Source organism: Labeo rohita, chromosome 13, assembly GCF_022985175.1.
Source record: "Labeo rohita strain BAU-BD-2019 chromosome 13, IGBB_LRoh.1.0, whole genome shotgun sequence".
NCBI classification, from domain to species: Eukaryota; Metazoa; Chordata; class Actinopteri; order Cypriniformes; family Cyprinidae; genus Labeo; species Labeo rohita.
The window spans coordinates 27973287-27996784 of record NC_066881.1 but is presented as its reverse complement, the minus strand read 5'-3'; the positions used below and the strand labels follow the sequence as shown (position 1 = coordinate 27996784).

At 36.4% G+C, this 23498-nt stretch overlaps 1 protein-coding gene across 1 annotated transcript in view; it reads left to right on the top strand.

Moving 5' to 3' along the window:
* Positions 1-11276: 11276 nt before the first annotated feature.
* The window catches only part of crtac1b (cartilage acidic protein 1b), a 43536-nt gene continuing 31314 nt past the window's right edge, over positions 11277-23498 (top strand). The window contains 4 exon segments of the mRNA XM_051125828.1: positions 11277-11367; positions 15780-15985; positions 17138-17334; positions 17427-17563. Coding sequence (XP_050981785.1) covers positions 11323-11367; positions 15780-15985; positions 17138-17334; positions 17427-17563 — 585 coding nt within the window. The 5' untranslated portion in view covers positions 11277-11322.

Genomic DNA, 23498 nt, shown 5'->3' with positions numbered 1-23498 from the left:
GCACTGATAAGCTTAACTGTATGCAAACACTGAGTAAAGTGACACATGGCTTCTTTCAGCCGGTATTTACTGCATACTAACTAAACAGTGAGCAGAAACCCTCTGTGAGCAGAGAGTGGAAAATAGATTGACCAAGCTACTCTTCAGAACGCTGCCCTTCAGTTTAGTAGCGAGTGTTATACAAGTATGAAGCTGCAGATGATCTCTGACATTTTCTACAATGAATTAGTTGTCTCTGCCTATGAATTTGGGATTGGAGAATGTCTGTCTGCAAAGAGAAAGGCTGCAGAAAAAAAATAACCAATCCCTTTTGTTCTGAAGTTTTATATTTAAATATAAAATAGAGAAAGAAATGATCACTTATTTTATCATTAAATCACTAAGGACAAATTTATGAATTTACATCTGTATTTTTGGCACAATAGCTTGCACTGATTTACGCATTTTAACCGTGACTTGATGAATAATTATGTTAATGATATCAACCATAATTAACAAGCAGTCATCTGATTAATTTAAACCGTGGCAAATCTCCACACTCTAATGTGTTCTTAAACAAACAGATATCATGCAGGAAAAAGGCAAATTTATGGCTGATGGAGTGGAATCCATCAAGATCAGGGAAATGTGTAATTAAAGCGAGGTTATGAGAGATGGACTCGAGTTCCCCTCCCTCGCTCCCCCCTTCCTTCCTTCTGCTGTCTTATTAATCTCCTCTGTCGGTCTGTTGTTCTGATTATGGATGTCATACAGCAATAAAGCGAGTCGAGATCAATAATCCTGAAATTAAAAACGAAAGTGAATTTCCCCGGCAGGCCACACTGCTGCCGTTATGGTGCATGAATATTCACATAGAGCGAAGCGAAGCAAAATCCGCATCTAAAGCTGATAATTCCCTGCAGGCAGGTGGAACCTGGAGGCATCCTTAGCAAAGCATTGCATGCTTGTAAACATTTTAGTGGAACAAAATTATCACAGCCATAACAATGTTCTGTCTGGCACTGCTTACAAGTGGTGGTGATGCTTTTGGTTTTTTATGATGTTGCTGATGTTTTGCAACTTTATTCTGTTCTGTTCTATTCTAAGAAATACACATATGTTTACCACAGAGGTTGCGCTAACCGAAAATTCTCTGTCATTGACGGAAATGTTTTATCAGTGACGGAAAAATCTGAAGGCCGTCCGTCATTTTGACAGATTACACTGAGGGTGATCTATTGTACATTTTAGCTGTAATTCCCACCCCTGTCTAGTTGGTGGAGAGTGCGCTCAAGTGTGGCAGCAGAGCATGGGATCCAGAACAAAAACAAAACTGTCACGAATGTTTTCCTATGCATTTGATTACGCACAGGCAAGTACACAGAAGCTACAATGATCTGTCATGCCACATTAAAGAGCGCCAAAACGGTATTTATTGCTTGAATTTCCTAAGGCAATTTTGACAGAATTTGAAATCTGAGACTTTGTTTCATATCAATAGTAACACAAAACCTAGTCTATTGCTATTTATTGGAAGGAATATGCATTATGTACTGTCCATTCATCAACTGAAAACAGCATAGACCAAGAGATCGATTGTGATTTAAGAATCGATATTGGTTTATTAAAATGAGAATCTATTATTATTATTATTATTATTTTTTACCCAGCCCTAGCGTATTTTTTAAACACTGCGCTGTCGTCCTGTAGGTTCATGATTAAAAACCGAAAATGTGAACAAAAATAAAAGCAATTAAATGTGTTATTCTAATTAAAATATGAAAATTAAATTGACTGGTAATAATAGATTATGACAGAATTTTTACGACCCTGTCCGTCAAAATGATGGACAATGTTGAAGTCTAGCGCAAGCTTTGGTTTACTATTTTAAAACTGTTCATTTTTAAAGTTAAGCAGTAAGAATTAAAACTTTCAGCAAGTTTGTTCAATACACTGAACATTGAAAGCAAAGCTTTTACTCCATTTTGACCAGTACATTTTCAGATACATTTAATGTAAGATTTTAATTACATACAAAGTATTGCATGATGTGACTTCAAAATACAGAGCAAAAAAAAAAAACAAGAATAAATTTTCATGAACAGTTGACTGTTTCTCTGAGTTTCTCTAAATCTAAGGGAATACTCTTTTACAGTACTCTTGTTTTGAAATGTGGCAGCCTTGTTAAACAGCTTTAAATTACATTTTTTCCCCACATCAGTTTACACTCCATACACCATAATGACAAAGCAAAAACAGATTTGCATAAGTATTCTCATTGCATAAGTATTTTCAGTACTTAGTTGAAGCACTTTTACAGCCTTTTTGGGTATGATGCGACAAGCTTTGCACATCTGCATTTGGCAATTATCTGCCATTCTTTGCCTCGCCTCTTCACCTCTCCATCTCTGTCAGCTTGGAGACATTTTCAGGTTTCTCCAGAAATGTTTTGATTGGGTTTAAGCCCAGGCTGTGGCTGGGCTTAAGGACATTCACAGAGTTGTCTGTAAACCACTCTTGCTGTGTGCTTAGGGTCATTGTCCTGTTGGAAGGTGAGCCTTCTGCCCAGTCTGAAGTTCTGAATGCTCTGGGCTGGGTTTTCATTAAGGCCATCTCTGTATTTTAGTGCATTGAGATTTTTTTCTACTCTGAGGCTGCTACCTCTACACTTTACTTTTGGGGTGGTACTCTGCAGGTGATGAGCAGTGCTTGGTTTCCTTCAAACATGATGCTTGGAATTGAGGTTCATCAGACCAGAGAATCTTGTTTCTCACAGTCTGAGGGTCCTTTATGTGCTTTTTTGCAAATTGGTTTATAATGTGTCTTCACTAAGGAGAGGATTGAGTTTGGCCAAACTGACATAAAGACCAGATTGTTGGAGCGTTGCAGTGATGTTTGTGCTGCTGTAAGTTTCTTCCATCTGCATATATGGTCATGAAGCTCAACTAGAGTGCCCATCAGCTTCTTGGTCACCACTCTAATCAAGCCCCTTTTTCCATCAGTTGGTCAGTTTGGCCAGGAGGCCAGCTCTAAGAAGAATCCTAGTTGTTCCAAACTTCTTCCATTATGGATAATGGAGGCTACTGCTTCTGTGAACCTTCAATGCAGCAGAATTGTTTTTTCTGAAGTCTTCCTCAGATCTGTGCATTAACACAAGCGTTTCTGAGCTCTGGGCTTGGTTTTTGCTCTGATATGCATTTTCAACTGTTATATGCCTTTCCAATCATACTCATTCAAATGAATTTGCCACAGTTTAACTCCAGTCAAAGTGCAGTAACATCTACAAGTGATCTGAGTGCTTTTGAGCTACATCTTAAGCGTCCCAAAGGGTATGAATACTTACGCAGTGGAATCGTTTTTTTATTTCTAATAAATTTGTAAAGTTGTCACAAACCTGTTTTGTACTTTGGTATTATGTTGTATGGAGTATAGATTGATGTGGAAAAAATGTTATGTAAAGCAGTTTAACATAAAGCTGCAACAAAACGTGAAAAAAATAAAGGGCTATGAATACTTTCACAAGGCACTGTGTTTATTGAATAATCAATGTAACTTTAAATAGTTTCTTCAGTCCAAATTTCATTCCAGTGTATAAAGTGTATTCTCTGTTGTCCTTTCACATCAAAATCCACCGAAGTATTTGTTTAGAACTGTTTTGGAATGTTTTTACTTGTAAACTGTGCTTGATCTGTGCATGTTTCGCTCCTGATTCAGACTTTTCCAATGCAGTGTTATGGATAGAGGAATCATATTTTACCAGGATGCATCAATTTGAATTACAAACTTTTTAACAATGGAGGTGTTTATTACAAACACACAGTTTTCATTTAAAAGATGTTAATTGATGGACTGGAGTTGTGTGGATTACTTGTGGAATATTGTGATGTTTTTTTCAGCTGTTTGGACAACCATTCTGACGGCACCCATTCACTACAGTGGATCCATTGGTGAGCATGTTAAGTAAATTTCTCCATGTCTGTTTTGATTAAGAAACAAACTCATCTACATCTTGGTTGTCCTGAGGGTGAGTAAATTTTCATTTTTGGGTAAACTATTCCTTTAATACTCTGCTTTAATTTTTTTGATTCGTTGTCCATAGACTAAAAGAAAAGCTTCTCATATGTCTTGTGGATGCAATGATTTTATCTCTAATCTCTTATCAATCTGCATGCAAAACTAAAAGTAAAATCAGTGCAGTGTTTAATTTCTTATCAATTTGAATAATTTGCATAATAGAGACAACACTTATCATGTAATATATTCATTTTATGTCCTCCCATAAAAGTGTTCTGTAATGCAAACTTGCGCTGATCTAAAAAGGTCAGCAAAGGCCTTTGTAGATATTCTTGCTTTTCTACTCATCTTCTGTGAAAGACAGAGATTACAATGATTCATCAATGTCATGGATTCCCTCCTCCAGACTTCACATCCCGTGGTATCCGTACAGATATCTAGTCTGCTACTGCACCACACTCCCCTTTCCCCGGAGATGGACTTCATCCCCCCGTTTCCTCACCGAGACCTCTGCGAATCGATGGAAAATTAATTTGCAGGCATCAGTAGAGAGATGACACGCTAGAAAGTTCTTTACCTCACGCTGACAGCCCGCTTTGTCTAAACACAACAAGTTATGTTTGGTTTAGCTGAAGGCGGGTCTATCGGTATGAGTGGCCGTCAGTAATTGCACTGATTTATCTGTTCTCACCCGCCCACTTGCCCTGGTCCAGCACGTGAGTGAGTTTTCCAAAGTGCGCTATATGAAAAGAAAAACGTGTTATTTAGGCTAATTTTTCACTCTTCTAATGCATTACATAAGCCACATACACCTTTTAGTCACCTTTTCCTGTTAACACACAGTTTAGCAATTTACGGGATCAACAACTGCATTCTGCAATCAAATTAACTCCCAAAAAATTCAGGTGGGTTTTGCATTACAAAAACTTTAATACAAAAATTCTAGTGCATAGGACTGAACTGAACTAGTTGCTAATGACGTACTTAAATGCATCAGAGTTGCTATGCAAGACATCACAGAGAACAAAGTACTTCTTAACTCATTAGCGTTGCCAAATCTTGCTATAAAAAACCCCAGCAAATTTTTTTGTCTCAGAATTTTGTATCTTTTGACTTTCTTGACATAAAAAACAGCAAATAAAAACAAGCCCATAATAAATCTAGATCAAAATGCGCTATCTTCGAAATTTGCCACATGCCAAAATATTGTCTACTTTATACTTTAACTCAATAAAATGGATCGCTTTATGAGCTGTGCCCAAACAACAAGACCAAAGACGCTTAATAAGAAGACATAGTGGACATATAAGTGGGCATTGCAACACTTCAAGAGCACGATCTGCAAAGCAACCTTTTAAACAAGTAAAACATGACGTTTTTTGAGTGCACACATCTGAAGTACGTGCACAGAAAGCGGCTGTTGCACGGCATGTAAATACTAAACTCTTTCTCTTTCGTTTAAACTGTCAAATACACACAAGTTCGTGTTAAAAACACACGAGTTACAAAAACAGTCGGTTATCTCTATGAAGGTAAACAGCTGGGAAAGAACTCGCATGTTAATATTAGATCTGTGTGGCAGCAGCGTAAAAAACAGTAAATAAATCAATAAATCCACTGCTCTCTTGTCTCTTCTGAGGCTGGGACTTTAAATAGTGTTCTGTGCTCGTCTGTGCATTTAGCAACATAACAGTTAGCATGCTTTGTTTGAACTTTCTCCACGGCGTTAAAGGGCACCTATTATACAAAATCAACTTTTAGAAGGTGTTTGGACAGAAATGTATGTTGGATTGTGTGTACACAGCCATCTTATAATGACAAAAACAGATCCAGTCTTATTTTCTGAATTTTCATAAAATCAAACCAGGCTCAAAATGCAAGCACTATGGAGCCTTACTGCAAAATTGCGTCTCATTTGGGTAGCCCCGCCCACTAATATTGACTGACAGGCGCGTATTACCATATCAGCCAGTTTGTCTACGTGCGATCGGCTGTGTCGAAAGCAGTGTCACGTCAGAAACACCTTTGTCACCTTTAAACTTTCTTTTGGGCCAATTAATCTATGAATGACTTTATTCATATAACTATGTTATAGTCTTTGCATTAAGCTGGAATATTAAAGGTTTAGTATCTATATTGACAGCTAGTGGTTGAAATGGGTACTGCAGTCCATATCACACAGACCAAAACTAAAACAGGCATTCTGACATGGAATGCACAATTTCAAAGTAGAATAACTAGCTGTCGTGTTTTTTGTTTTTGTTTTTTTCAGAAAAAAAAAAGTATGTGAACTTAGCATGTTTCCGAAATATCTGCTAATATATTACAGTGTTTTTATGCTTTTGAATAGTCAAAAAATTACATACTGCTCCTTTAATATAGGAGAAATAACACATCACCTTTAGGGCATTTGACACGGGTTTATCTGTGATTCTGATGTGCTGCGACATCTGGAACATTTCTATTTGTCACCAGCTTGTCTGTGCCATGACTGTGGGAATCACTCTTTGATTTCTCTTATTGATTTGACAGATCCTCAGGCCATGAAGCTCTGGCATGGAGAGCAGAGGCAGAGTGATGGCCTCGTGTGTTTTATTTGCTCAACAAGCAGGATTTCAGGCAATAAAGTGAATGCAACAAACGCTGAAAAAATAATTAAGAAAGTTTGGAAGCTTGTAGGGCCAATGGCAGAAAACTTTCTCCATCCATTTATCAAACGCATGATGGTATAGCACTACCATGATAGATACAGTGTTCAATGGAGCAGATATCCACCCTGAAATAAAGTATTTGTCATAGGCTATTTTTTCAGATTTAGAGATAACTAACGGAACACACAGAAGAGGTTGCCATTTTTATCTCTAAGAGATCAAATATGCGGCTGTTCTTGTTTTTTAGGAACCTTTAGCCAGAAATGAAAATTCTGTCATTAATTACCCACCATAATGTCTTTTGTTCATCTTTGGAACACAAATTAAGATATTTTTAATGAAATCTGAGAGCTTTCTGATCCTGCATTAACAGCAACACAATTGACACGTTCAAGGCCCAGAAGGGTAGTAAGGACATCATTAAAATAGTCCATGTGACATCAAGGTTCAACCTTAATTTTATGAAAAATACTACTTAAAAGTCACTTCTCTGACTTATTCTTTTGCTCCGCTCTCATATGTTAAAATATGAAATATGGGGGGGAAGTGTGTGTTGTTTCAGTGTAGCTCCATCCCTCTGCTGGATACCATGAGAGAGCTCATTCAAAACTGTATATTCACCTTATTTCCTGAGATCCGCTATAGAGAACAAACACTATTAAGCTCCCGATCAATATAGGGGACATCACCTCTGTTATCACACAGCAAAGTAGATTTATGCTCCATGCCATCGGAAAATAAATTACATATTCATACTTTAAATTAAAACAGTGAATGATGGTGTTTAGACAGAGAGAGTGAAAAAATGGGCATACAAGCAGATTAAATATTAGTGTAATAGACAGGAATGAGAATTTAATACAAGTCTAATCCCATTTTTTTTTCTTTTCCTTTGGCAATTAAAGGGCATTTCTCATATCAGAGGATGGTCCAGTTTAGAGTGCTTTACTTGCTGGAATCTTATAAAATAAGAATCTAATCAGTGCTTTACATTTAGTAGACTAACGGGCAAGCAAGGTGAGCCAAATACTTAAAGGGATAGTTCACCATAAAATGAGAGTACTGTCATCATTTACACATCCTTGTGTCATTGCAAACCCATATGACTTTCAGTCTTCCTTTTAACATTGTGTAAGATAATTTTTTAAAGAATATCCTGGCCACCCTTTACTGACAAAAAGCACCATAAAAGTATTATAAAATGGTCCATGTAACTTGTACTATATATCAAGTCTTCTGGAGATATATAGAAAGTTAGAATCATCATATGGCAACTTAAAAAAAAATGTAAATTGTTTCATGGTTTACAATATACTTGTATTGATTGATAAGTTTAAATGTGACAGATTGTGAAGAACACAATGTACTTAAATCACTAAAATCACCTTAGGAAAATCATCAGCATCTGATCCGAACAAAACAAATGCGTTCATTGCTTTTAGCAGATAATTTAGTTGCAGCTTACAGTGCACTAATTAACTCAAAGTGCTTTGTCACATTTCCTGGTTTCAGCCCAGCGGGACTCATTTTGCCAGTGATTCTTAATAGGATCTGTATAGATTAGGCATGCAGTGTCATGCGTTGCGGGAGCCAGTGATGATGGTGCTTTTGTGGAGAGCAGGAGACACATGATGGCATCCATCAGCTGTTTGGTACACTGAAAGCCCATGAGAATCTGCCAAGGACATTGTATTGTGCTGTCAGAAAAAGGTGATGCATGGATTTGCTAAAAGACTAAACCAAATTCTAGATCCAAGCAGATGCTTTTCTCTTCTCAAATCCCAAATTCATAGAAGTCTAATGAGAGCAAATAGTAGGACTAAGAAGTAGCCCTGCTTGCTTAGCAAAAGCAAGGTCAAATGGGGCACGTGAGGTAGTGATGACGGCATGCTACCTTTAAATTTCACTGGCGATGGGATCACATCAGGTGTCTTCAGAAAGGTATTTGGCTTTGTTCAAGGATGGCTGAGCCATTGTGGATCATTCTCGTGGGGGTTTAGAAGTTCTTCTTGAGGATAGAATGGGTCTCCACATGTATGCAGTGCCTGTAGTGTCAGATGCTGTGCTGGTCAAAATGTATATGCTGAAGTGCAACCTATGAACAATGAAATGCAAAGGAAGACAGGACATATGGAGCCTTAATTGAAGTTTAATGATTTGAAAAGTTTTGCTTTGTTCAGAGAACAAGATACTGAACATAAATGAGAATAATTTGGTGTTAGCAGGCTTCTCTCTGCTTAGTAATGCTATTTTCATACTATCATCATCCACAAAATATGCTGTAATGTTAGCATATTTCAACCCGATTTCACAGCAGTTCATACATATTTTACGAGGTGGCTAATTCGTACAACGTAATTTGTACCAATTCGTACAACTTTTGCAAAATCATGCGTATTTTATGAGTTCCCCAATTTGTATAAATTCGTACAAATGACCTACCCCTAACTCCGGCCTTAAACCTACCCGTCAATGGGGTCTAGACAAATTGTACAAGTGAGGTAGTACAAATTTGTACGAATTGGCCACGTAGTAAAATATAATTTAATTTTAAAGTCATAATTTAGTTTTTCATAATAATGTTCCAAAATCTCTCTGACCCTTAGTGTTAAACACATTTAAGATTTCTATCCCTGTTGAAAAAAAACAGCATATCCTGGTTAGGTAGGTTTTGATGCTGGTTTATGCTGGTCCTTAGCTGGTTACAGGGATGTGCTCTTTTGATAAACTGTGTAGTTTCTTTTGGATCTACTAAAGTTTTAACTAAAAAAAATTAAATGAACAAATAAATAAATAACTACAAAATTTCAAATCAGCTCATTGAATTTTACTATAATTGTACCCTCAGCATGTGTTGAGAATACAGAATTTTTTTGGCATTAACTATAAAGTGGATTTAGTTCCCATGATGCTTTGCGGTGACCTGTATGTGGAAAGTAAATGTTAAAAAATGGTGAAATAAAATGTTATTTTATGCATTTTTGAGCTAGGTGAAAAAGGGCAAGACTTTTTAGTGTTTAATGTTGTGTTATTGGGATTAAAAACTATTTGTGTTACTTTGGAGTTTTGTGGGTTAACATTTTGGTAAAGAGTGGAGCTTGTGCATATGTTAAAGACAGGTATGTGTTGTTTGAGTAATTGCTTGTTTTTTAATGCACTTTACAAACACCAAATGGAATGATATCTTTCTTTTCTTGTCCTTTCTACTAGTTGTTTTTGTAAGCGCTGCATTTATCTAGCATGCTAATATGTGCTTGTTAGCATTAAATGTGCCACACAAACTGTAAAGATTGGAATGATTATGTGCCTTTTAAAAACAACCTGTTTTTCTTAACATTGGGATCTTTCCAAAGGATTTGCGGAGCGGAATGTGCTATACAGCTCAAGGTTTGATAAACTTTTCCATTGTTTACTTTCCACTGGTGTTTAGGTTTAATTTAATACACAGTTCTCTGGAATACTTGATTGTGGTTGGTGAATTGCTGCATTTAGGGGTCAGATATTTCTGTAAAAAAAAAAAAAAAAAAAAAAATGTTGTCCATTGCAACACTGTATAACTCATCTAGGAATCCAGTGTTTCCTATATAGCTGTCCTTGTGTCCTCTTCATGGTTTATTTGTTACTAAGTGGGGCAAAGTACAGAATATCACCAGTTCAATGTGAAACAAGTCCCCTTTGCTTTGCATTGAGATTTATTTTAATGACTGTACTGTACTGTAATGGCAGACTGTATTTAGTTCAACACATAATATTTGTCTTTTTCCTTATAACATCACTGTGATTAGGTAGAAGTTTTTGGTCACCAAATAGGTGTCATTGACATGTACTGTAAATGTAGGCGGTCATATCTTAATATTTCATGTTTCTAACAGAAATCCAGGAAGTTTTTTTTAAGCTTGGTGTTTATGAACTTTTTTTGGACTAAGAAGGGAGTTTTGAGCTCTAGGTTACAGTATGTTTTCATAGTAAAATTCTTTTATCACAAAAGATCAAGCAACATTTAATTCCTTTTGATGTGACCTCATTTAAAGATGTATTTGCTGCTCTGTTTGTGAGAGTGTAAGTTTGAATATGAGCTTTAGTGTTCTGTGATGCTGTAAGAGGTGTTGCTAATTAACACTTGTTAAACCAGTGCGGAAAAAAAAAGGTTGGGAAGATGGACTTGCCAATGTCCAAGACAGTAGATGAGCCATCACTTTACTATAAATGGCATGGATCTATAAAATGTTCTCATAAAATGGTTATATGATCAGATTGGCAATCATTGCTTTAATTAAAAAGAGCTCTTTTAAAGAATAGGGTTGAATGCACAATGTAAGATGGCTTATTTCTCAAAGTAACAAATTAGTTAAGTCATTCTTTTTCTTTATGTGTAAGTTATTAGTTATTCAAGTTGAAGTGATTTTGAATATTAAAATTATTCAAAATCATGAAAATAAGTTCATGTGCGTTAGACCAGTGCTTATGAATTATTAAGTAGAAAGCCTCAGGTAAGCGTCATTCAGCACGCATAGCTCCGCCCTCCAACGCAGACATTGGCTATCTCTTTTAAATATTCACCGCAGGGGCTTGTAATTGGGTGGATTCCTTCACAGCTGATTTCATAAAGCAAATTCTTGGGAAGTTGTGTAAAATCACTAAGAGACATACTCAAGGTCCACAGGGAATCTCTTAATCTATGAGGAGGGAAGTCATTTATGAGCGCCGCTGGACTTTCATTCATGTGAGTACCGGTGCTTTTATATTTGCCGCAGCGTCTTTGAAGTTGAAGCGGCTCCTTTGATATGATCTTTCACTGCGCATCTAATTAAATGTTCTCAGCCGATCAGATGAGACGAGACAACTGTATTGATAAATATTCGGGGGATCCTAAGAGAATGCTCGGCTTCAGATCCATTTGCTCTTTCATGTTTTTCTTTTAATTTCTACTATGTTCACTTGTTCTGCTCATCGGATTTTAAGACTTTCTAAACAAATACGAAACATCACAAGAATGTTTTTTATTTGTTTTCAATATAGTTTCAGTCACGAACATTCTTTTTTTTTTTTTTTTTTTTGCATGCGTGCTTTAATAATAATATAAAATATTATTATTATTATCATCATCACTATTATTATTAATTGTAACAACTGTTATTTAGTTGTAGTAGGAGCACTATTGTTACTATTACTAGTTTAGTTTCAAATGTATTTAAGTGTTTTTTGAACCATATTTTGAAACTTTATTTAATTCATTAGTTAAGGAAACCTCTATCACCTTCATTTAGACCCAGATTTTCTCTTACTTTTTAAGATGAAAAGCTGTATATTTTCTCAGAGTTTACTTTAAACCAGTGTCTTCTTGTAAAATGAGAGATGCTTGAGGGACTGTGTGTGCTGGTGTTTGTCGCAGTCCGATCAGAGACAAGAAATGCATGAATACACACTCAAGATGAGAGTAAATATAATTTACGAGGTGAAGGTCACAGGCAAAGAGAGTTTACGGTTTAGTATTACACATCGTAAATTTATATATATGATATCATTTAACCAATACAGAAACATTACAAACTTTGATTTAATAGTTGCATAAAACATACAGGAAGAAATGTTCAAATGAGATCATAATGCATATCATCTAACATCTCTGTTGTAACTGCGGTAACTGTGTTGTGTGATGATAGCTGCAGTGAGATGAAGCTGATGGCATCATTTCTAGTCAAACTGCCTCCTCGAGATGCAGAGCTGCTGCAAGGACAGATTCACCTCTTCTTGTGGTTCCTCTGCCTGTCCGTGTCTGGATTTATGACCCCGTAGCTGTGAAGACTTTTTAGTTTGGAAAGGGTCCAGCTCTCACCTCATCCGAGAAGCTTTTACATCATCATATTACGATGACAGATGACAGTACATACGGTACTCTCCGAGCTGTGGTGTTCCACTGCCCTTATCCAGCCGTTTGGAGTGTTATAGCCATAAACACTAAATAAATTACAATAAAATGACATGTTTACTCTACTTTTACTGTTTTTGGCCAGGCTGTTTTGCACTGAGTTATTAATATGAAAGGGGTAATGCTAGTAATATAAGACAGGACAGAACAAAGTGACAACCTCTGCTTAGGCCTTTAATCAGACTGGCTATGTACATTTTCATCAACACTCAAATTATCACTGTGCTCAAACCTTTGGTCAAGTAATATGACTAATACAATGCTTATTTGAGTGCTTTGATTACACTTTCATCTCAAACAGAAGAGCATATATTAAGACAACCTTAATCTAAATTAATTACATGCCTTTGATGTTAGAGTTCAATGGGTTGATTAGTGGAGCAGAGTCATGCATATTCCTGAAATCTACGCTCATCTCTCTCCACTTTGTTTTTCACCAGCTTGAGCATGTCATCTGACTTTCTTTGCCATATATTACACACATGCCTTTATCTGAATCCAGATTTTGTCTTTCCTCTATATTCTGAACAATGAAAGACAACTATATAGATAACTATAATGATTATCTGTATTAGTGTCTACACCAAGGCACAGTAGTGTTCTGTTTATTATAAGTGATGCAATTATGTTGTCTGCCACTTTAAATGCTCAAGCTCTTTAAAGGTGGATTCTGATTGGCTGTCTATGTTTTATCGTTCATCTGCTGGAACAAATTGTTTTGAAAGAGATTTTAATGATATTGTTCCTGTATGCTATTATTGTTATAGCTGTGGTTGGACTCTTCTATTATTTTAAATTTAGAATGAAAAAATAAACCTTTATTGTTATTGTTATAGTTATCAACCTTGGTATGAATGGGCCTTTGTAAAAATAGGACCCAGTGTATTGTGTTAATATAAAGGAATTTTCTCTATTGCATTTTTACAGAGTGTAATACCCGTATTTTGATTTATGCATTGCTTTAATTGTGTTTTAGGGTTAAAGGATACAATGTCCTGTCAGATAATTACCAGTACTTTTTCTGTTTTTACTACTGTCATTATTTACTCATTTCAAACATGACTTTCCTGCGTGGAACATCAAAGAAGATCTTTAGCAGAACGTCCAAGCTGTTCTCTTCCATACATTGCCAAGTTCCATATATGACTAAAACCCCGTAAAAGTAGCCCATACAAATATTCAAAGTCCTCTGACACCGTAGGATATCTTTGTGTAAGAAACAGACTGAAGTTTAAGCTGCTTTCCAATGCATGGATAAACCCAGCTAACAAACATATGTTCTAGCCTAGGGCTGCGACAATAAATCAATGCATCGCGATTCGTGAATCGATTCTGAGATTTTCCGAATAAAATGATTCTCTTTGGAATCGATTCTGAGTTTAGCTTTTTAACTCTCATCTAGTTTTTAATGGCACACAATGCTCACGAAGAACAGGGCTTGCACCTCGGCTCAGAATGCTTTTGAGATTGACATGAGATTAATGTAAACAGCCTACTGTGAATACCCTTGTAATTAGCTTCAACCTTTTAGAACTTTATGAATGATTATTTTAGATTGTTTAAGTGTGGGAATTGGAATAAGCAGGCAGAGAACGGCTGTTTCTAAAGCATGCACACTAAGCTCAGAATCGATTCGATGCAGAATCATTTCTCAAATCGCGATGTGTCGCCCTAATATGTACTGGGAATATTTAGCTGATATTCCTATAGAGGGTTTTCACGAAGCGACATCAATCGGCCATATCCGTGGCACTGAACATAAACAATGCCACTGATCCGAACGAAACTCGCATATTTTGCTGATTATTGCTGCTGAAAATGGTCAATTATTGTCATTTTTTGGGCTGTACTAATCGGTCGGACCGGGAAAAACATTTGGAGTAAGTTACTATATAATGTCAAACGTTATAACAAATCAAGGAGAAGAGAGCAAAAAACTGTCTGAGGAACAAAAAGCTGTTGTGGTTGGCCAAACTGAACCAGGATCTCCAGAGCAAGAATCTTTACAACATTCGTGTTTGTTCTTATCATTTCCGGTCAGGTAGGTGAAATATTAGGTTAATATCTTAATGAATACTACATTCGTATGTTTACCACCTATTAACTTTAGTTTGTCAAAATATTGCACCCTTTCCATCTTACTAAGTATGTCTCTATATGATTTAGCAGCTCCCACATGTTTTTTCCGTGGCATGTTTTTTCAACAACAGCATGGTTTTACAAACCATGCTGTTGTTTACATCCGAGTATCACCAATATGGCCACGCATCCGGGTAACAGACCAAATCGTGATGTAAGTGCAAACCCTCTATAAAGTTATAAAAACATTATTTCTGAATGTTCTCTGTTTTTGTACTAACATTTTGAGAATGTTATTAAAGATCCCATACTTTTGAATAAACTTTCCAATAACAACTGGAAGAATGTTCATTAATTTAAGAGAACCTTTCCAGAACATTCTGAGAACGTTCCCTGTAAGCTGGGAAATCAGCTTGGATATTCTGCTGTAAATACTTCTGTGTTCCACCAACAAAGATATGAGGGTTTGTAAATTATGACAGAATTTTCACTTTTGGGTAGACTTGTCCTTTTACATTTAGGACTATAAAGCCTTGTTTTCTAAGGCTGTGTCTCCATTTAATTTAATTTAAATGGTGAATAAATTTGTTAAATAAATATGCGAGTCAGTTCTACATTTTCTTAATGAATTCGATTTAATCATAGATAGATAGATAGATAGATGGATAGATAAGTAGACAGACAGATAGACAGATACTTAAATGAATAGATAGGTCAGTAGAAAGATCATGTCCTCATACTCTTTGTCACATATGGATTTTGCCGTCTTCAATGTCTGTCTCGTGCAGTGAAATGGCTTCTACTCTTAGATCTTAATTTGGTCCATTTTGACCTGTCACGTGTCTGCAGTCTCTGTATTTATGTCTCTGTGCTGTGAGTGTAATGCTGGGAAGGTAATTGCCTCTTACCGCTGTAGAAAGCCATTCAGTCTCCTAAAACTCAATGAAAGTGGAATATCTCCACTGTGTGGCTCAGTTCAGGATGTTTTACAGTTCCTCTCACTTGAGTGAGTAATAACCTCCTTAAAAGAGTTTTTCGCTGATCAGGAGGTGAGTATGACAGTGATCTTGTCATGGTGTCATTCCAACGAGTGTTTTTTCCTAAAAAAAACTTGCTGAATTTCACAGATGACAATGTCAGTGTGGATATTACTGCTCACTGTGGGTGTGTCTGTCCTGGGACTGTCCTGGAGTCAGCGAACTGAACCCATGTTTGCCTCAGTAACTCAGAGTGTTTTCCCGTCGGACTATGAGAATAACCCTACGCAGCTCAACTACGGCGTAGCTGTGACTGATGTGGATGGAGACGGAGATCTGGAGATGTTTGTGTCAGGGTGAGTGTACTATTCTTTAGATCACATGCATTGCTTTCAGCAGGATAATGAAGACGTGAAGCAGTTACGACATTATGTTTCTCCAGAGAAAATACTTTATCAGCGTCTAGAAGTTATATGGTGCTGTTGTGCTGTTTGAGTGAACTTAACATTTTTGAGATGTTGACACAGGACAGATAGACTGGCCAAGAACATTACCTCAGTTTGTGGCTTGAAAGTGATATTTTCTAGGAGAAACACAAATGTCAAAACAATTAATTGGGATTATTTGTAAACCATTTGTGAAACGATTTGGATCTCAGTGAATTTGTGTTGATGAAAATAGATGTAATTGGAGAGTTCAGTGTTTTGTTTGAGCAGTGCTCAAGAATGAAATTAAGTGCAACTGACAGAATCGTATCTCTGGGGAAACTAGAATCTGTTTTTCCTTCTATTAAATGACAGCCAAGGTGGAATTGTGGGATTGCAGGTCAGTGAAATACACCAACAAAGATGTGCCTTGTAGGAAACTGAAGACAAATAAATGGAATATGGTTATACATTAATCCTTCAGGGCATGTTTTTGTTTGAGTTGAGTTTTTGGGGAGTATATCTTGAATTAAATTTATTTCTCCTACCCCACTGGCTTTGTTTTACTTGCTTAAAGCATTTTTTAAGCATAAATCTAACAAAAACCATGCCTAAATGAATGAATGATATTATTACAATCTGTAGTATTAAATATGAAAATATATTTTTAAAATATTTAAATATTTTTTTATATGAACGTTTTTACTACAGAACAATGTATAAAGATTAAGGGTTTTTAGCTGTAGCCTTTTTAATGATTTTTTTTTTTAAATATGTGATCCTGGACCACAAAACCAGTCATAAAGGTACATTTTTTAAAATGAAGATTTATACATGATCTGAAAGCTGAATAGTTTTTATATATTTATGGTAGAAAACGTACAAAATATCTTAATGGAACATGATCTTTACATAATATCCTAAAGATTTTTGGCATAAAAGAAAAATCGATCATTTTGACCCATACAATGAATTTTGGCTATTGCTACAAATATACCCATGATACTTAAGACTGGTTTTGTGGTCCAGGCTCACATATATAACTTGAATGATATGAATGCTCTAATTTTTTTTCCTCTTTAGCTACAATGGCCCAAATCTGGTGTTGAAGTATGACAAGTTTAAGAAGAGGCTTGTTAACATTGCTGTTGACAACCGCAGTTCTCCATATTATGCGCTCAGAGATCGTCAGGGCAATGCCATCGGAGTGACAGCGTGTGACATAGATGGTGATGGCAGGGAGGAAATTTACGTCCTGAACACTAATAACGCCTTCTCAGGTATGAAACGATTTCATGAACGAGGCTCTGAAGGAAATGCCACAGTACATGGATGTTAGTTTAATGTAAATTGTTAATGTTGTTTCTTGCAGGGAGAGCAACATATACCGACAAGCTCTTTAAGTTTCGTAATGGGAGGTTTGAGGATCTCCTGAACGATGACATAAATGAACACAGGGATGTTGCCAATCGCGTGGCTGGCCGGTCAGTCGCATGTGTGGATAGAAAGGTAAGCTTGCGTTAAACAAAATCTTTTGGGAAAGCTCAATAGCAGAAACATTTTTCACAGTAAAACCAACCAGTAAAACCAACCATGTTTTCCCATGCAAGGATTAGGATTCCCATCTTTTTCAAGGCCTATCATTTCCAAGTGATGATTTAAATGGTATGGGAATAAGCTCAATTATTTATTATTATACAGTTTTCAGTTAAGTTTTCTTTAGCATTGACCCTGCCAAAGCAGACCTGTGGTCCGTTTTTGAATGGGGAACCACAGCTGCTGTGAACATTCCCAGCTAACAGGGAACATTCTTAGAACTTTGGCTAATGTTCAGAATTTGGCAAAGTTCTTTTAAAGTTATGAACAAATGTTTTTCCATTAAAGGAGTAGTTCACTTCCAGAACAAAAATTTACAGATAATGTACTCTCCCCGTTGTCATCCAAGATGGAAAACATTTCAGGAATTATCTCCATACAGTGGACTTCAATGGTGCCTGCCAGTTTGAATGTCCAAAATGCAGTTTCAGTGCAACTTCAAAGGGCTCTAAGTGATTCCAGCCGAGGAATAAGGCCCTTATCTAGCGAAACGATCGGTTATTTTCTAAAAAGAATAAAAGTGTGTATATTTTTTAACCTCAAAAGCTCGTCTTGTCTGCAATGCACATGTGTACTCTGTGCAGTCCCGTTCAAGACTGTTAGGGTAGGTTGGAAAACTCCCATCTCATTTTCTCCTCCAACTCGGCGTTTTCACTTTGTAAACACTGGGTTGGTACTTTTGCAGCAATGTAGGATGATTTTATGGTGTGTTCACACTTGTAGTTCGGTTCTTTTGGTTCATTTGGTCTGGATCAAAAAGGAAAATTATACATTTGGTCCTGGTCTGCTTAGCGTTCACACTGGCATTTTTGACAGCGAACCTAAAGATACAGAACCTAAAGGCATAGTGATACGTTCACAACCTGATTGGTCGGGATGAATGACGTATGTTTCATGGTGGAACTCAATGAACACTCCAAACGTTTTACGCCTTCGACTTAAAACGCCGCTGCGGGTGTATGACATCAAAGTACCCATTTACTGATCATGTCTGCTCAGTGCCGCTTTAAGTCAAACACACCTAATGCCATCTGCTGGACTAAGCGTGCTCATTGTTGCAAGTATATATGTATGTATGTATGATTTTATTTTCACTACCTGCAAACTTGCAAAGAGCTCATAAAAGACACTTTACCTCTTCATTGCTCCATGTTTGCCCTCTGCTCATTTTGTTTTGGATACTCCGTTTGTTCCCTGCGTGTTGCGTAGCATCGCATCTTGTCATTACTTCCTGTTTTTGGTTTGTTTAGAAGTCTTTGGTTCATATTTCATTCGAACCGCTCCAGAGTTCATTTGTTTGGTGCGCACCAGGGTTCAGATGGCAGCGTTTACACTTGCTCAGAGCAATTGCACCGGAGTTCGTTTTAATCGAACCAAAGATGACAAGTGTAAACACACCCTTAAAGTTGGGTTAGAAAATGACAGATCATTTCGAGAGATAAGACCCTTATTCCTTGTCTAGGATCGTTTAGAGCCCTTTGAAGCTGCATTTAAACTGCATTGTGGACGTTCAAACTTGCGGGCACCATTGAGGTCCACTATATGGAGATAATGTTTTCCTCAAAAAACATAATTTCTTTACGACTGAAGAAAGAAAGGCATGAACATCTTGGATGACAACGGAGTGAGTACATTATCTGTACATTTTTTGCTGGAACCACTCCTTTAATAGAACATTCATTCAAAGTTATCTGGTCTTTAGTAATGTTCTCAAATTGTTAGCACAGAAACATTTATACACCATTCATGGAATGTTTTCTTTCTAAAATGTTTTAGTTGGACATTTGTCAAATGTTTTTTAAATATTACTGCTTCTTTCAGAAGGTTCAGAGAATATTCAATTGTAACATTCCCATAATGTTTGCAAAATTCTAAAATGAAATGTAAAACATTTAAAACACTGGACATTTTGAAGGCTTAGAGAACATTCATAAACAGGTGTCATAAAAACTTAATGGGAACATTAACATAACGTTCTTCTGGTTTCTGGTTATTCTCAGATCTAAAATATTACACAGACAAGAAATTGCTCTTTTTGAATGCAGCCTGTGTAAAGTGATTTTTAAAAATGCTCATCCAGTAATCATGAATGACTGAAAATCATGGAAATTTCTTGCTCAAAGCATTTGGGAGGAATGTATGTTTGGGAAAATGTGAATAGTAGGTTGCGGCCTGAGGTATGTATTGATCATCAACAGAATTGCAGAACATCAGCATGTTAAATCTGAGGAAAAATGAGTTCTTGAGGGTGTTGAGTGACTGTTTACATCTCGTTACTGTCTGATCGTTTCACCCTCGCAGACTTGAAATCCTCTGCGGCCATCATTTACTGTTTACCATTACCGTCGAGTCCTGCCCCCCTCAGCCAGCCAATATGATTGTTCATTTCCAGCGTTCTGCAATATTTGTCTCTGACATTGAATCATGTGCTGTGATAATTAGAAAACGCAAGGCCTCATTTGTTTCCTTTTGTAAGGAGACATATTAGGTGGGAAGTGCCGCCTTAATTTGTCTCTCTGCAACGTAGGTTATCAGAGCTCCCACCGTCTGACCGCGCTTTACTGGTACCTAATCCCAGACGGCATGATGAATGGCCAAACATGTCAATGATTTGTATTTAGTCCAAAACACAATAAGCTGAGCAGCATATTTCTGCAATTACTTCTGGACTGCATGCTGTTGTGTGGAGCAGTCAGCGGTGAAGGATGCTCAGTAATCCTGGGGAAGAGCAGCGAGGGATTGAAATGGATTTTTTCCACCCGCAGTCATTTGACTGGGCTGATGATAGTGAGACGGTGCTGCTTAAAAGTCCTTCATCAATGATTTTATGATTTAAATGATTTAGGATCTGGCTTATAATAGGTTTGGAGAGAAACACAACAAAATGTGTTTGGTCTTCATAGAGTTCAGTTGGGAACCAAAAAATCGTCCTGACGTTGGAAACTATGTCGGTCCCCAAAGAGTCTTTCATAAATTAACTTCTGGTGGAGACATGATTGTAGTTAGGAATAAATTCAAAGCCTAATTTATTTCTAACTAGAGTCATACAAGGTTACAGAAGTGTCATGTTACAAGCATTAAGGTCCGGAAATCTGGTTTAAGTATTTATTCATTTACCACATTAGTTATATAAGATTTATATGAATTAATCCTCATTCTCGGTTCATTCAAGGCAACACTAATTAATTGTGAATTAAGTAACTAACCAATGGCAGCAATGCTCTTTAATCAGTCTAATTAAAGGAATAGTTCAGCCAAAAATGAAAATTTTCCGAAAATATACGCACCCTCAGGCCATCCAAGATATACATGATTTAATTTTTTTCATTGGAACTGATCTGAATAAATTTTGCATTGCATTACTTGCTCACCAGTGAATCCTCTGCAGTTAAGATGTTTTTAACTTCAAACCATTGTTTCTGACTAAAACGTGAGTCCTCTCTCTATAATATTGCTTTCTATAGTGAAAATGCCATTTTGTCTGAATCAGGAGAGATATATGCACAGATCTAGCACTGTTTAGCATTATTATGGGTTATAGACCTGTATTTCTTACAGAAGTGATAGTTTAACACTAAAATGCTATAATGATGGTTTCGTTTCTTATAAATGTGCAGCTTTCTGCTTCATAAGATGTTGATTGATGGAGTCAGTGTGGATCACTTGTGGCTTATTGTAATGTTTTTATCAGCTGTTTGGACTCTCATTCTTATGGCACCCATTGGGTCTTATTCACTAATAATTCCCAACACATGAATTTGTTCTTATCCTTGTTCTGATGTTAATGAATTTGGAGTATTCTAAACGAGAGGCCACGTGCATGAGGTCAGTCATTTGCTTAAAACACACCCAGACCATCTCCATATAAGGGCTTTTTCCACACACACTATCCTTACAGCCTTTCGTCACTGATGTCAAAAAAACTCCACGCAATGCAACCTCATATGACACTCTTTGAGGAATGCCATATGCGCAGTCCTCAAAATCAGTTCATACACAATAAAACTCCTTTTATAAGATCCAGTTGACAGAGCATAGTTGACATATTATAAAAATATATAATGTATAACTATTATCCTAAGATGAAACAAACATTATATATAACCTATATATAGATTATATAGATTACTCACACTAGACGATTTTTAAATATTAACTGATTTTAAAACCACGGGAGACCACAGACATGTTCTCATGTTCATATTCTATGAACGCTCGCACTAGATGATTCGACCAGACCGTGAGACCACACAGTTCTTGACTGTAGGAACGATTTCACAGTGACACATGATCTAACAGAGACTTGTGAGATCAAACGTGACAAATGCAGGACAATCAACGTTTTCAGCTGTCTCTTTCGGCGCATGTCCTGTTTCACAGTGAAAAGTATAAAAACAGAATATGGGTGATGTATTCTGCTTTCTTGACATTTTTGTGGCTGCCAAGTTTCAGCTATATATCGTTTGTGACACGTGCTGTACACGGTGGACCAATCACAACAGATTGGGCCATCTGACCAATCAGAGCAGAGTAGGCCCACGGAAAGGAGAGGTTTAGAGAGACTGAGTCTTTGAAATGCTTTGAATGAATTGTTTGAGAATCGCTGAAAAATGAGGTGATATTAAATGCATATTTTGAGAAAACTAAAGTGCTGTTTGACCTTGCATATTTGTAAACCTATTCTAGGAGACTCCCAAAACAATATTAGGAACCTTAAAAATAGCATAATGGGGCACTTTAATTTATCTTATGCTAAAACTTTTATATAAGGTTATTATTATTCTTTCAAATTACAGTTTTAAAACACTTTTTTTTTTAAGGGAACTGTGTACATTGCAGCTTGACTTTTTCAATCTAAAAGTGAGTGACAGCATCTGCCACCGCAGTTGTAAAATGACCCCTGTATATGTCTTCAGAGACATTAATATTCAAATGCAATGTGTAGTTTTTCTCTCCTTGAAACCAAAGCACTGTCATTTGTCACTTCAAAGTGGACAGAAAGACACATTGGCCTGTTCCATAAGGAGATGGATTGGTCTTCACATTCACCTGTCTGCATGGGTTAGTGATTAACTGCATTATGTGCTTATTGCAGCTTTCCCTCCCAATAATACATAAAGGACTAAATGTCATTGTTTAGCCTGCAACAAAACATGTTTTCTTAGTATAAAATGGGTTAAAAGGGTTCAGAAGTGTTAAAATAGAAATAGAGATGTCTCATATATATGTGCAGTATAATATTTAAATATTGTAAATAATGTGGTCTGGTAATATTTGCTAAATAGGTTACTATTATTATTATTATTATTATTATTATTTTTAGTTAATTGGGTGGGAAGTCAGTACATTTTTACACCAACCTTTCAACCTATAATAAACCCAAAATGTTTTTGCAGGAAACCTGAGATGGTACACTCTAAAATGCTGGGTTAAAAACAACCCAACTTGGGTTATTTGGTAACCCAGCGCTGGGTAAATTTTGGACAAAACACATGCTGGGTTAAACGTTTTTACCAAATATGCTGGATTATTTTATTTAAGTCAACTATGGTTTAAAAATCATTATATGGCTGGTTTAAAATGGACTGGAACTTATAAAAACACACAGAATTACTAGAGGCAACAGCAATAATCAAAAGATAAACATTTATTAAGCAAAAACACATGGACAAAACACAAGACACATTGAATATATTTGGGTGAACACAGCATAGTTTACAATATTACATACATTTAAACTCACTTAACAAGCATTTTAGACATAAAGCATTTTAGACATTTAATTTTAGTCTATGTTCAACCGTTCTCTGTAATTGCTTTTTACCGAAATAGCGCTAATTGTCATTTC